Source organism: Ranitomeya imitator, chromosome 1 (assembly GCF_032444005.1).
Source record: "Ranitomeya imitator isolate aRanImi1 chromosome 1, aRanImi1.pri, whole genome shotgun sequence".
Taxonomy (NCBI): domain Eukaryota; kingdom Metazoa; phylum Chordata; class Amphibia; order Anura; family Dendrobatidae; genus Ranitomeya; species Ranitomeya imitator.
The window spans coordinates 889,093,877-889,108,113 of NC_091282.1; the positions used below are offsets into that span (position 1 = coordinate 889,093,877).

General features: G+C 43.5%; 1 protein-coding gene across 3 annotated transcripts in view; it reads left to right on the top strand.

Annotated features, from left to right (window-relative positions):
• IDUA (alpha-L-iduronidase) overlaps positions 1–14,237 on the top strand; it is a 204,780-nt gene that overhangs the window by 115,166 nt on the left and 75,377 nt on the right. For all 3 annotated transcript variants that reach the window (XM_069743169.1, XM_069743173.1, XM_069743174.1), the window contains one exon: positions 12,603–12,685. In XM_069743169.1, the coding sequence (XP_069599270.1) occupies positions 12,603–12,685 (83 nt within the window). The remainder of the gene's footprint in view (positions 1–12,602; positions 12,686–14,237) is intronic.

The window sequence follows — 14,237 nt, forward strand, 5'->3', positions numbered from 1 at the left end:
GGCGCAGGCGTACTTTGTCTGCCTTTTTGAGGGCAGAGCAAAGTACTGCAGTACGCCTGCGCCGGGGCCGCAGTGTGAAGAGAAGAAGAGGACGTCATTGTAAGAAGATGGGAGGCCCAGGACCGGACCGCGACACGCCCACCAAAGTGGGACCGACCCTGGGTGAGTATAATCTAACCTCTTTTTCTCATCTTTTAGGATACATCGGGGGCTTATCTACAGCATTACATAATGCTGTAGATAAGCCCCTGATGCTGGTGAGCTTAGCTCACCTTCGATTTTGGGGATGACAGGTTCCCTTGAAAGGTGTTTTATGTCAGAAAACTGGCATGCACACCTTCATGAATAGAGCAATTAGTGTTTAGCACATAACTAATGTAGTTTGCTCCTTCACTTCCCCTTGACATCCTGACTACTTCTCCACACAATAAAGTACATACTTTAAAAAGATATTTTCTATTGTGCTAATTTGCCATAATGGACTACTGGAATTGTATGCTGCTAGTAGTTCTATAACCCTTTGCGATAAAGCATAACTAAGCCATTTAACTAAAGTTTGAGGCTGTACAGTGCCTTGCGAAAGTATTCGCCCCCTTAGCATTTTCTGTATTTTACTACCTCGCAACCTGGAATTTCACTGTTTTTTTAGGGTTTGCATCAGCTCATGTAAAGAACATGCCTTACAGTTGTGAACATTTGTTTTTCTTTTTATTGTGAAGCAAACAAATATGACAAAATAACTGAAAACATTAGTGTGCCTAACTATTAACTCCCCTACAGTCAGTACTTTGTAGAACCTCCTTTTGCGGCCATTACAGCTGCAAGTCTCTTTGGATAAGTCTCTATGAGCTTTCCACATCTTGCCACTGGGATTCTTGCCCATCCCTCAAGGTAAAACTGCCCCAGATCCTTCAAGTTACATGTTTTCCTCTGGTGAACAGCAGTCTCCGAGTCTTAAGACACTCCAAAACGTTTACACATTCCCCCTAAAATCCCTTGAGTGTTGCTTTAGCAGTATGCTTTGAGTCATTGTCTTGTTGGAAGGTGAACCTCCGTCCCAGTCTCAAATCATTGACAGACTGAGGGTATGTTCACACTGGGTGTTTTTGCTGCAGTTTTTTATGCTAATTTTCAGCTGCTTATTACAGTACCAGCATAGCTTATGAGATTTCAGAAATTGATTTTTTTGTCATCAGGAGTTTGTGATTTGCAGTGTTTTTTTGACAGAGCATGTCACTTTCAGCGTTTTTGCAGCGTTTTTCACCCATTGACTTGAATGGATGGTGAAACAATCTCTGCAAATACGAAGGTTGACTTTTTTTTGCAGCGTATTTGCTGCAGAAAAGTCAAGGACAGCAGGATGTGACATCAGTCAGCTCCGCTACATCTAGATGGCAGGCCGCATGGTAGCATGATGAGTCTATAAAATAAAGCCTGTCATCCAGCAGAGCGGACCTGAACTCCATTCACTTGAATGGGTGGCTGACAATACAGTGTTTGACATGCTGTCATATGCATGCTGTGAAATCATCCCTGCCTGTAAGAGAGCCACAGTTCCCACGCTGTCAGAAGACAGCGGGAGCGCTCAGCTGTGATCAGAGGTATACAGTTTACCTCTGGTCACTGGCGCCAGCTGATGGGACAACTGCTCCTGTCATCTCACACCTGCTGCCGCTAATATCAGTGAGAGCAGGAGGGGCTGATGGGAATATTCATCAGCCTCTCCTGCCATGGAAATAAATAAAAAAAAAAACCTGCGTGGGTTCCCCCCTGTTTTTGATAACAAGCCAGGCAAAACTCACAGCTGGGGGCTGCAACACTCAGCTGTCAGCTTCTGCAAGGCTAGATACCAATAATAGAGGGATCCCCACAACATATTTTTTAATTTAAATAAATCATTTTAAAAAAATGGCGTGAGGTTCCACCCATCTTTGACAACCAGCCTTGCTAAAGCAGACAGCTGGGGGCTGGTATTCACAGGCTGGTAAGGAGTAAGGGCTAAAAATAGCAGCCAACAGCTGCCCAGAAAAGGCACATCTATTAGATTCTGGCACTTTTCCCGGCTCTTAGCACTTACCCTGTAGCGGTGGCAAGTGGGGTCATAGTTGGTGGGGGTTGATGTCACCTTTGTATTGTCTGGTGACTTCAATAAGACGCCCCCATTACTAACCCCATAGTCACATTGTAAGAAAACACCAAGAATAAAGTCCTTTAATTGAAAAATGACAGACTCCTTTAATAATCTCAATTAAACCATACTTACGACCTCGTCCATTCCACCGAAGCCATTGTTTTCCTGTAATAAAACTAAAATAAAAGCAACAATATACCATACCTGTCCGTCATTCTGTCCCACGCCGTAATCTATGTCTGGGGGTAAATAGTCAACCTAGACGGTACCTAGATTCGACCGTCCAGGCTGAGGACCTCTGGTGAATGAGTTGCTGCGAGCGCAGCTTCAGTGAGTAGCGGTGACATCACCAAGGCTGAGTTCCCAGTCGGGCTGAACTGTGGTGACCTCAGTGAGATCCCCGCTAGCACAGTGAGAAAGTTGCATGGTACAGAGGCGAGTTCACCGGGAGAATTTCACTGCAGTGAACTTGCCTCTGCAACGTGCGACTTTCTCATGGTGCTAGCGGTGATCTCACCGAGGTCACCGCAGTTCAGCTCAGCTGGGAACGCAGCTTCAGTGACATCACGGCTAGTCACTATATATAGCCTGGGAAGCTCCATGGGTATTACCCCCTTCCTAGGCTATAAACATCTGCCCCCAGCCATCAGCTTTCCCTCTGCTAGTTCCAAAAATTGTGCAGGAGCCCACACCATTTTTTTTCCAAAAAATAATCTTTTATTAATTAAATACGTGTACAGTTTCTATCTATATGTATTTACTGTATGTAATCCATGTCTTCTCTCCTGTCAGCTCCTGCAGTGATTTTACAGTACATGGCATATTAATTGCCATCTTTTCTTCTATCGATCTATGTAATATAAACACATATTACATTCAGTATATACAGCTCTGGCAAAAAATTAAGAGACCACTGCAAAATTTTCAGTTTCTCTGTTTTTTCAGAAATCAATATTTTTGTGGATTAACCATGATTTTTGATCATAGCTTTCATGCATCTTGGCATGTTTTCCATCAGTCTTTCACACAGCTTTTGGGTGACTTTGCGCCACCCCTGGAACAAAAATTTAAGCAGTTCTTTGGTGATGACTTGTGACTATCCATCTTCCTCTTGATTACATTCCAGAAGTTTTCAATGGGGTCCAGGTCTGGAGATTGGGCTGGGCATGACAGGGATTTGATGTGGTGGTCCTTCATCCACACCATGATTGACCTAGCTGTGTGGCATGGCGCATTGGCCTTCTGGAAAAAACAGTCCTCAGAGTTGGGGAACATTGCCTGAGCAGAAGGAATCAACTGTTTTTCCAGGATAACCTTGTATGCGGCTTGATTCATACATCCTTCGCATAGATAAACCTACCCAATCCCAGCCTTGCTGAAGCATCCCCAGATCATCAACGATCCTCCACCAAATTTCACAGTGGGTGCAAGACCCTCCGGCTTGTACGCCTCTCCAGGTCTCCATCTAACTATTAGACGACCATGCGCCTTAACAATGGATTTCATCCACATACGAGGTATCAGCATACTCAGGAGAAGTTGCACCACAAATTTTGTGGTTCATTTTCTCCCGACACCCTTGTGAAAATAAAAAAAATTGGTTCCACAGTAATTTTTTTGTGAAAAAAGTAAAATGTTCATTTTTTCCTTCCACATTGCTTTAGTTCTCGTGAAGCACCTGAAGGGATAATAAACTTGAATGTGGTTTTGAGCACCTTGAGGGGTGAAGGTTTTAGAATGGTGTCACTTTGGGGTATTTTCTGTTATATTGACCCCCCCCAAACTCACTTCAACGTCCTAACAAAAAAAAAAAAAAAAATTATGTTTCCAAAATTGTGCTGATGTAAAGTAGACATGTGGGAATGTTATTTATGAACTACTTTGTGTGGCACCACTCTCTGATTTACGGGTACAAAAATTAAAAGTTTGAAAATAGCAAAATTTTCAAAATTTTTGCCAAATTTCCTTTTTTTTTTCAAATATAAACGCAAGTTATATCAAAGAAATTTTACCACTAACATAAAGTACAATATGTCACGAAAAGAAACAATCTCAGAATCAATGGGATACGTTGAAGTGTTCCAGAGCTATAACCTCATAAAGTGACAGTGGTCAGAATTGTAAAAATTGGCTTGGTCATTAAGTACCAAATTGGTTCTGACACTAAGGGGTTAATCCTAACAGTGAGTAATGATTTATTTAAGCAAAACCATTAAGAGCAGTTTTCTCATTGACGTACATTTAATACATGTAATTTTATATGAGCTGAATTCTAACAATGTATGATAGTCACGCTGTTAGGATTCAACTCTGCTTGCCAGTTTGAGCAGTCGACTTATGAACACAAGAAGACGATTTCCAAACTTGGGGTCACGTACCGACTAGATTTTCATCTGCTTTTCTCACTAGAGCATTGAGAGAAAAGAATCAGAATCTAGTCAGCTTGTGATTGCAAGTAGGTACATTGCATACTTTAGGTCACATAATGACCGATCAAACTGGCAAGCAGAGCTGAATCCTAACAGTGGGTTTGTTGCACACTGTTAGGTTTTGCAAAATGAAGTCAGTGCTTGCCGTAAAAATCATGGCTCTGCATAACCCCTTTAATTGCCCAAATTTCAATAATGCAATTAAAAAAAAAAATTATTACCCATGATGATACTCTCTCCACCTCTCTCAGTAAGTTTGTCTTATCACTTTCTTCCATAACAGTCTTTTTGCTGTACAATTTCCTGTCAGTCTTTCCTTTTGGTCTCATGTTCTTGGTGAAAACTGTTAATTTTAAAACACATCACCTCCCCATTGGATATGTAATAAGTGCCACTGAGATCCTTATTCATCTGGAATAGAATCTTCACAATAGTACAGCTATTGGCTATTTTACATGTATAACCTGTTTTGTGTTACTGATATATTAGTTATACATATTAGTAATTACTGTCTCTAATTATGCTTCCAGAATTTAAATTGGTATTTAAAAGGGAAAAATTCAGCTTTTTCTGGCCATCTTGATTGTAGACATTAAAGTCTGCAAGTAGCATGTCTAAATGAATGCCCTCTCCTTCACTTCATGGTGTTAAGCTTGGCCAACCAGTCTTTGTTTTTCCCTTTCTGCCTTTTTCTTGTTTTTTAGGATTCCACGCTTCCCTGTTTGTACTGTTACAAGCCATTAATCTAGACTAGACAGTTTCTCACAGCTTAGTGGCAAATGTATCAGATGAACCGGAGCCGAACTTCTCTGACCAAAGCATATATTTTGTTTGCCTCAAAAGGCATTTAGGCCCCTGCTTTAAACTCATGGGTCCCGATTCATCAGTGATTATGACATAATTCTGGCATCATTTGCTTTGAAAAATTTAAAATTTGTGACTTGGTGTTTTTCATGCAGTTTCGCTTAGTTCTATCAAAATGGGTGGAGCTGGGGTGTAGCACCAAAGGTCATCTAATTCGTGACTTACTGTGGCTTTTCTTATATTTAAAAACTTACTCCAGTTCCTGACAGACAAAGATTTGTAGCGAGGTGCATGAGTGTCACCCTTGCCAGGGCGCTGCAGTAACAGGATTGGGTCACGGCGGTCCAAGTGCTCGTCGAGTCCGACCGGGGGTGCGTCTTTGCCAATTGTGGGGTTAATAGTCAAAATAATTAAAAGGTTCATGACGCCAGTTGGGATGTTCGGCCTGGTATGGCCGGGCACTAATGAAGGTCCCTGGGAGTTAGATGGTGATAGACCGTGCCAGATGATTGTCCCCTTCCCAACTAGGGCTGGCTCACATGGAAATTGTAACTGGAATGGCGTAATGGAACTTGGGACTGGGTAATGATCAGTTAGTACCTTTTACTGAAGTTCTGCAAACAGTTCCAAAAGCTTCCATACAATTCACTTAGAGTTTTGGTCAGACCTGTGAAGTGAGGGTTCAGTTTCTCTGATGTTAGGTTGTATAGCCTTCTTCTTGCTAATTATACCTCTGGTAAATTATTCATTGGATACCCAGGGGTCCAAAGTAAACAGTTACTGGATCCGTGATCAGGGATGCCACTAGGAATTTCAGGACCCCATATTGGCAAAATTTTTGGGCCCCCTTGAGACTCAGGATCCACCCTATGACAATCCTCAGTCCCATCGCCCTCTCTTGGAAAAACTCCACTTCTGCAAAACATCCTCACCAATCACACATTAACAGTTCCCATCACCAGATAACATACGTAGCCAGCAGCTTTTGTTTTGGCCAAAAGATTTTTTAGTCCGCCACCATGACAAGGTAGACTCTTTTGGCCAGGCCCTACTCTACTGTAAATTATGAAACATTTGTTAAAATATCCAATACAACTTAGGTATACTTTTAATTTATTTTCAGTTTTTAAAATGACCAATAATATCACATACAAGGGACAAATACCACCGCACCATGACCAGACCAGATATTATCACCACAGTGACCAAATAATAGCACATACAAGGAACAAATACTGCCACACCATGACCAGATCACATATTGCCACCACATAGTGACTGAATACTACAATACTGATCATTAATTAAAAAAAAAAAAACCACACAATACTAATATCATCATAAGTGCCATTATAAACAGGAGATCTGTACTTCATATTTAGTGTCCGTGTACAGGTAATACAGTGATCACCAGTGACGTTATACACAGTAGCTCTGTATACAGTGTCAGTGTACAGGTTATACAGTGATCATGGTGACATTGTACACAAGAGCTCTGTATATAGTGTCAGTGTATGGGTAATACAGTGATTACCAGTGATATTATACACCGGAGATCTGTACACAGTATATAGTGTATGGTGTGCATGTACATGTATTACACTGACTCACAAGTGATGTCTCTAGATGAAGTCATTCATCTTCGCTTTTCATCTTCACCAAGCACAGACCGCCATCACTTCTTCCAGCCAGGACTCGTCTCTGCAGGAAATAACACAGTTATCTAGAGCACCGCTTGCTAAGCAGATTACTTAATCTTTTCCCAACTTCTACGCTATACCAGATGAAGAAAAATGGTGACAATGTCGGTCTGCACAGTAAGAGGACCCCCCATTGAAAACAGTATCCTCAAAAAATAAAATGCATCACTGCAGTAATAATATCCCTTAATTAGCCCCTGTAGTAATATTCCCCATCCTTCTCCCCTTGTATCTCATTCCTGGCTTCAGCCTTATGTTCTCCCATCCTGGCCCCATATGTTCTCTCATCCTGCCCTCATGAGCATCCATTCTGCCCCCATGTGATGTCCCATTCTGCCCCATCTGATCTCCTCATCCTGCCCAATCTGTCCCATGATCCTACCCCATCTGTCCCCTTCTGCCCCATCTGATCTCCTCATCCTGCCAAATCTGTCCCATGATCCTGCCCCCATCTGTCCCATGATCCTGCCCCCATCTGTCCCATGATTCTGCCCCATCTGTCCCATGATTCTGCCCCATCTGTCCCATGATCCTGCCCTATGTGTCTCCATCTGTCTCCATCCTGCACCATCTGTCTCCATCCTGCTTCATGATCCTGCACCATGTGTCTCCATCCTGCCCCTTCAGTCTCTATCCTGCACCATGATCCAGCCCCATCTGTCTCCATCCTGCCCCATATGTCTCCATACTGCACCATCTGTCTCCATCATGCCCCATGATACTGCCCCATCTGTCTCCATCTTATCCCATGATACTGCCCCAACTGTCTTCATCCTGCCCCATGTTCCTGCCCCATCTGTCCCATGTTCCTGCCCCATTTGTCCCATGATCCTGCCCAGTGTGTCTCATGATTCTGCCCTGTGTGTCTCCATCTATCTCCATCCTGCCCCATCTGTCTCCATCCTACCCCATCTGTCCTATGAGCCTGCCTCATCTGTCCCATGATCCTGTCTCATCTGTCCCATGATTCTGTCTCATCTGACCCGTGGTCCTGCCCCATCCGTCCCATGGTCCTGCCCCGTGTGTCTCCATCCTGCCCCATGTTCCTGTCCCGTCTGTCACCATCCTTCCCCATCTGTCTCCATCCTGCCACACGATCCTGCACCATGTGTCTCCATCCTGCACCATGTTCCTGTCCCATCTGTCTCCATCCTGCTCCATCTGTCTCCATCCTGCCCCATCTGTCTCCATCATCTGTCTTCATCCTGTACCATATATCTCCATCCCTCCCCATCTGTCTCCATCCTGCCCCATAATCCTGCACGATGTGACTCCATCCTGCCCCACTTGTCTCCATCCTGCCCCATGATCCTGCACCATGTCACGTGGAGCAGGATCATGGACCAGGATGGAGACAAATGGTCCATGTGTCTCCATCTTACAGTCCAAACATATTGCGGCTTGCCGCTTTCAATAAAACCGAAATAACACGTTCTTCTTACCTGGCCACCGTATAGCGGCGACGTCCCCTCCATCCATTTCAAGCGTGTACTGGCCGGCGAATTACAATGACGTCATACGCCAGCGTTATGTGCGCTGACGTCAGCTGCCAGCCTCCCACACATCAATAGATTTTAGCTGAACCTGTCTCTGACGCAGGTTCAGTTACTGCACTGACAGAATCCTGTCACTGGGGCTCAGTGAGCGGGCCCACTGAGGGCCCCCTCTGCTCACTGGGCCCCATACGCAGTCAGGGCAGTAATGCCCTGATGGCGGCTCTGTCCGTGATCCCTTCCAGCGAGCAGGCAACGTGAATCCTGTCAAAACACTTACTTCTTAGAACAGTGTCCCTGATTCCACACAGTTGCTGAGCTCTCTAGTAGAGATGAAAGAATTTGCTCGGGTTCCCTCTTATTCAACAAACTATAGTGCTTGCCGAATAATCTGCAGAGAGAACCCGGATACATGGAGCTTGCCAGCAGATCAGCTGATCGGTGCCGCAGCTGCATGTGTCGCGGCAGTGTCACAGTCACAACACATGCATGGACAGCCCAACACACAGGCTCTCCCTGCATGTGTCGTGACTGACACAGTCGCGACACATGCAGCTGCGGTGCCGATCAGCTGATCGGCCGGCCCCATCCAGTAAGCCGGGTTTCCTCTGCAGCTTATTCGGCAAACGCTATAGCTTCCTGAATAAGAGGGAACCCGAGCAAATTCACTCATCCCTGCTCCCTAGCAAAAGCATTCTTCTGCTAGTTATATAAAGACCGAGCAGACTCACACTTTAGCACAGACTTTCAGAGTCTCTGTGCTCCAGGGACTGGTACCCTGCCTTATGCAGCTGTCCTTGCAGAAAACACGCTGCTTTTCTCTGCATCCAGGACCTCCATCATGCTATTTTGTCTTCTCAAGCCCCTCCTCCCCTCTGAGGGATTGTGCACACTCCCCTGGTTTGGCAAAAGTGCACAACCCCTCAGTAAGGGTATGTGGACACGCTGCGGATTACTCTGCGGATTTTTCCGGACTGATTTTAGTAAATCTGCAGGTAAACCGCACTGCGGATTTCCTGCGGAAGTACCACGGATTTACCGCAATTTTTTTGCGGATTTTGTGCGGATTCCACCTGCGGTTTTACACCTGCGGATTCCTATTATGGAGCAGGTGTAAACCTGAAAGAATTGACATGCTGCGGAATAAGCAACGCAGCGTTTCCTCACGTTGTTTTCCGCAGCATGTGCACTGCGGATTTTGTTTTCCATAGGTTTACCTGGTACTGTAAACTCAGGGAAAACTGTTGCGAATCCGCAGCGGCCAATCCGCTGCGGATCCGCAGAAAAATCCGCAATGTGTGCACATAGCCTAAGGGTGTGTGCACATGTCGCGGATTTGCTCTTGTAAAAATCTGCCCATTATCTGCCTCTCTTGGCAGAAAACGCAGTTGAAAATCTGCGCATTTTTGATGCGGATTTTCATTCGGATTTATATGCGGATTTGCAAGCTAAGTGAAGATATATTATTTAACAAAAAAAAAATTGTGATGTCATTTCCTAGTCCAAAGCCTTCCTTTACATTCTCCATAATGTCATTACATATCATGTTCAAATATAAAGTTTACACACACACAAAACAAATAAGTGAATATAATATAATTATATATATCTTGATATATACTTCTCTTGTAATTTCTTCACATCCTGTTCTGTCCAGATGTTTCCGGATCCCAGAATTCCAATCGGCGGAAATTCACCGACATCCATATTAGGACACCCAAGTGATGGGTGTCTCACTCTCAATATGGAAACTGCTGGTGGTACCAGCCTCTTGCGCGATACCACCAGCAGAACACCGTCGCAACACACACTGTGTACACCGTACGCACCACACACTGTATACGCTGTACACACCACACTGTATATGCTGTATTCAACACAAACACACTGTATACGCCGTATGCACCACACTCACACTGTATATGCCGTATGCAGCCTCTTGCAGAGTACCAACAGCAGAACACTGTCGTGAACACGTCGCCGCCGGGATCAGCTGAATGATTCACTGACCGCCGCCATCTTTGTACAGGAGGAGCGCATGCGCAGTTTTAATGTAACCACCGCTATCTGTCTGCACAAAGATGGCGGCGGTCTGATTAACAAAAATACTGACATTACAGCATGGGATCACAGAGGATTTCTTTTGTCAGGTAAAATATTTCATTGACTGTTTTTAAACCTGCATTCAAAAGCCGGCAGCGCTTTGGATGGAGCAGACATGTGCTGTGTCCAAAGCGCTGCCGGTTCCTGACCTTGGGAACATACCCTAAAAAAATTGCGTGGGCTCGTAATTTTCTTAACCAGCAGAGGGAAAGCTAAGAGCTGATGTTAATATTCTGGGAAGGAGCCAATAGCCATAAAGGTTCCCAGGGTATTAATATCAGCTCACAGATGTTTGCTTAGCCTTTACTGGCTAGTTTACAGGGGAACCCCAGAAAAAAAGATTGACTGAACACACCTAAAAAATAGAGTACAGTAAACATATTGATTTTTAGATATTAAGGAATGCGCTTATCTGAGTTGGATGCTCCCTGACTCATTTCCTCGTTATCACGGTTCATCAGGAGGTATTGTAGATGTTAGAGGCCGGATGTCATGATGAACAGTGACACTATTCACTCTATACTCTATTTTTTAGGTATTTTCAGCCTTATTGTAGGGCGTTGGTAGGAGATGTTTGATCGATGCAAATTGGTCACTCTTTACTGCCTAGTGTGGTTAATATTGCCCAACAGGGCACATACCTGACGGATATATTATATCTGTGTAAAGTAGATTACTTGGTGGAATATGAGCTATGACTACAGATGGATTATGATTAATGTTGCCATACAAGATTTCTGCAAAATTTGTCTATAGAGTGTATTTTTTCAAAAGGCTCTCTTCATCCCTACTCTATTAAATATTGTTTCCAACCTTGTTGAGAGGGCGGTGATAGGGAAGTGAGGGATAGGCCACGTTGAGTCCTTTAGGGTGCCAACCTCCACAGCCAGGTAGGGATCCATCTAGGTTTATTGCAGGGAATCTGTAGGCAAATTAATGTTGGTCAGTGTATTTATTTTGGTATCAAACCTTCTTTTTTCACTGGGTAGGTGTATTTTTTAAATATTGTAAAATGAAGCTAGTTTTTAGAGGGAATTTATGTTCACACATTCTTACATGCCCCCTCATCATTGCTAATCTTGATAAATCAGGGCCATTGTGTTTTTGTCAATTGTCTATGATATGTGGAGATGTAATTAGCTTCTCACATACTAAATTCTCATCTACATTTGTTATTCATTATATTGTACTGTTTCTAACCGAAATAACTTCTTTATGATAAATTATTATTTCCTTATCTATGGTCAATCCTTGTATGTCATTCTCATCCGACTTGTCTTTGGGGAACTTTATTATATGTTAGAGTGATGCCCTTACAGCAATATGTTAAATGGTCTTGAATCACGCATTTGCAACAATGGGTTATTTTTAGCGATGAGCGAATATACTCGTTACTCGAGATTTCCCGAGCACGCTCGGGGGTCCTCCGAGTATTTTTTAGTGCTCGGAAATTTAGTTTTTCTTGCCGCAGCTGAATGATTTACATCTGTTAGCCAGCATAAGTACATGTGGGGGTTGTCTGGTTGCTAGGGAATCCCCACATGTAATCAAGCTGGCTAACAGATGTAAATCATTCAGCTGTGGCAATAAAAACTAAATTTCCGAGCACTAAAAAATACTCGGAGGACCCCCGAGCGTGCTCCGGAAATCTCGAGTAACGAGTATATTCGCTCATCACTAGTTATTTTAGTCCGTATCGGTTTTATTTCTTTCTACCTTTCAGGTACTTTTTTTCACTCCTGTCGGAGGCTTTCTCTGAGTGTCTTTTCCTCTGTTCCTCCCACGTAGCCTCTATCCCATTTCCATGCATTTTACCACAGTCACCTTTCTATCCATTCCCTGTAAGTTGTACTTTATGAACTTCCCTAACTGCCTACTAGTAGATATTTCCTAATAATTGACAGAACTACAAAGGACTAATTCGCGATATTTCATTCCTCAGAGTTCTTAATGGATCAGCGCAATACAACTTCTCTCAGCTGGATGAATTTATGGATCTTCTAATGGACAATGGATTGGTGCCAGGTCAGAAATCTGGAATGCTAAAACTATATTTTTCCAATATATAGTATGTAAGAAAACTCAGCAGACAACTTGAATTACTATTCCTAAATTTGAACTGGGGTGGGGGAACTAAATTACACTTTTAGGTGGCCTCAAAAAATCTGGGGTCCATATAGTGCGGACTGAGACATCTAGTTGGTTACATTAGCACATTAAAAGAGAATCTGTCAGCAGGTTTTTGCTATGTAATCCGAGAGCAGCATGATGTCACGGCTGAGATCCTGATTCCAGTGATATTTCACTTACTAGGCTTTGTTGCTGCTTCAATAAAATCAGTATTTTATTAGTTGGAGATTATCACTGCTGGACTAGGTGAAACCTGCTTCCTAGTCAACTGCTGTGTATAACCACGCCCCTACTACTGATTGAAAGAAAGCTGCTAATCAGTGGTGGGGGCGGGGTTATCCAGAGCTCAGAATTTGTGCTCTGCTAGATCTGCAGCACCAAGTAAACTAAATGATGCATCGCTGGAATCGGGGTTTCTGCCTCTACATCATGCTGTTCTCAGATTACATAGCAAAAACCTGATGACAGATTCACTTTAAAAAGGCTTTTCCACCGTAGTAAATACCATAATAGCGTATTACTAGAATATGCCACAGCTTTCTAATTAGATTTCATCTCTTCAACTATAGACGATCCCTACAAAAAAATTTTATATGCCTCTTCATTTTCTCAGCACAATATTTCCTTATTATGCTTTGAATATATAGCACCATCATATTCCATAGCGCTTTACAGACATTTTCATTACTGTCTCCATTGGGCTCACAATCTAAATTCCCTATCAGTATGTATTGGGACTCTGGGAGGAAACCGGAGTACCCAGAGGAAACCCACCCAAACACAAGGAGAACATACAAACTCCTTGAAGGTGTTGTCCTTGGTGGGCATTGAACTCAGGGCTCCAGCGCTGCAAAGTAACAGAACATTGCTGTTTTCACACAGGCTCTCTTTCCCCCTTTCCGACATCGGCATAATATTATGCATGCTGATGTCGGACTCCCCCTGTTGGGGTCCGGTGCTGAACCCACTCATTTCCGGGCACATGACAGCAGATATAGAGAGCTGATATATACAGCTGACATGTGCCCGCAACAGCCGTGGGTAGAATCGCGATCAACCTGCGGCTCTTAGCTAGTTAAATGCTGCTGTCAATTTCTGACAGTGTAATTTAACTCACGCTTCCGGGAAGCGCATCGGAAATCCCACTCATCAGTGACCCCGTCACCCGATTGCGGGTCATCAATGGGTTGGCATGACAACCAGAGGTCTTCAGCAGACCTCTATGGTTGTCATAGCAGGATTGCTATGAATGCCGCCTGGTAGTCGGCCCTCATAGCAAGTGAGCATTTCTGCTGCATACAGGTGATCTGATCATTGCCTGTATGTAGCAGAGCCGATCAGACAACTGCATCTTCTAGTTTCCCATGGAGACTATTAAAGCATGCAAAAAGTAAAAAAAAAAATGTTTAAATATATAAAAAAAAATTTTTATTTTTTATAAAAGTTC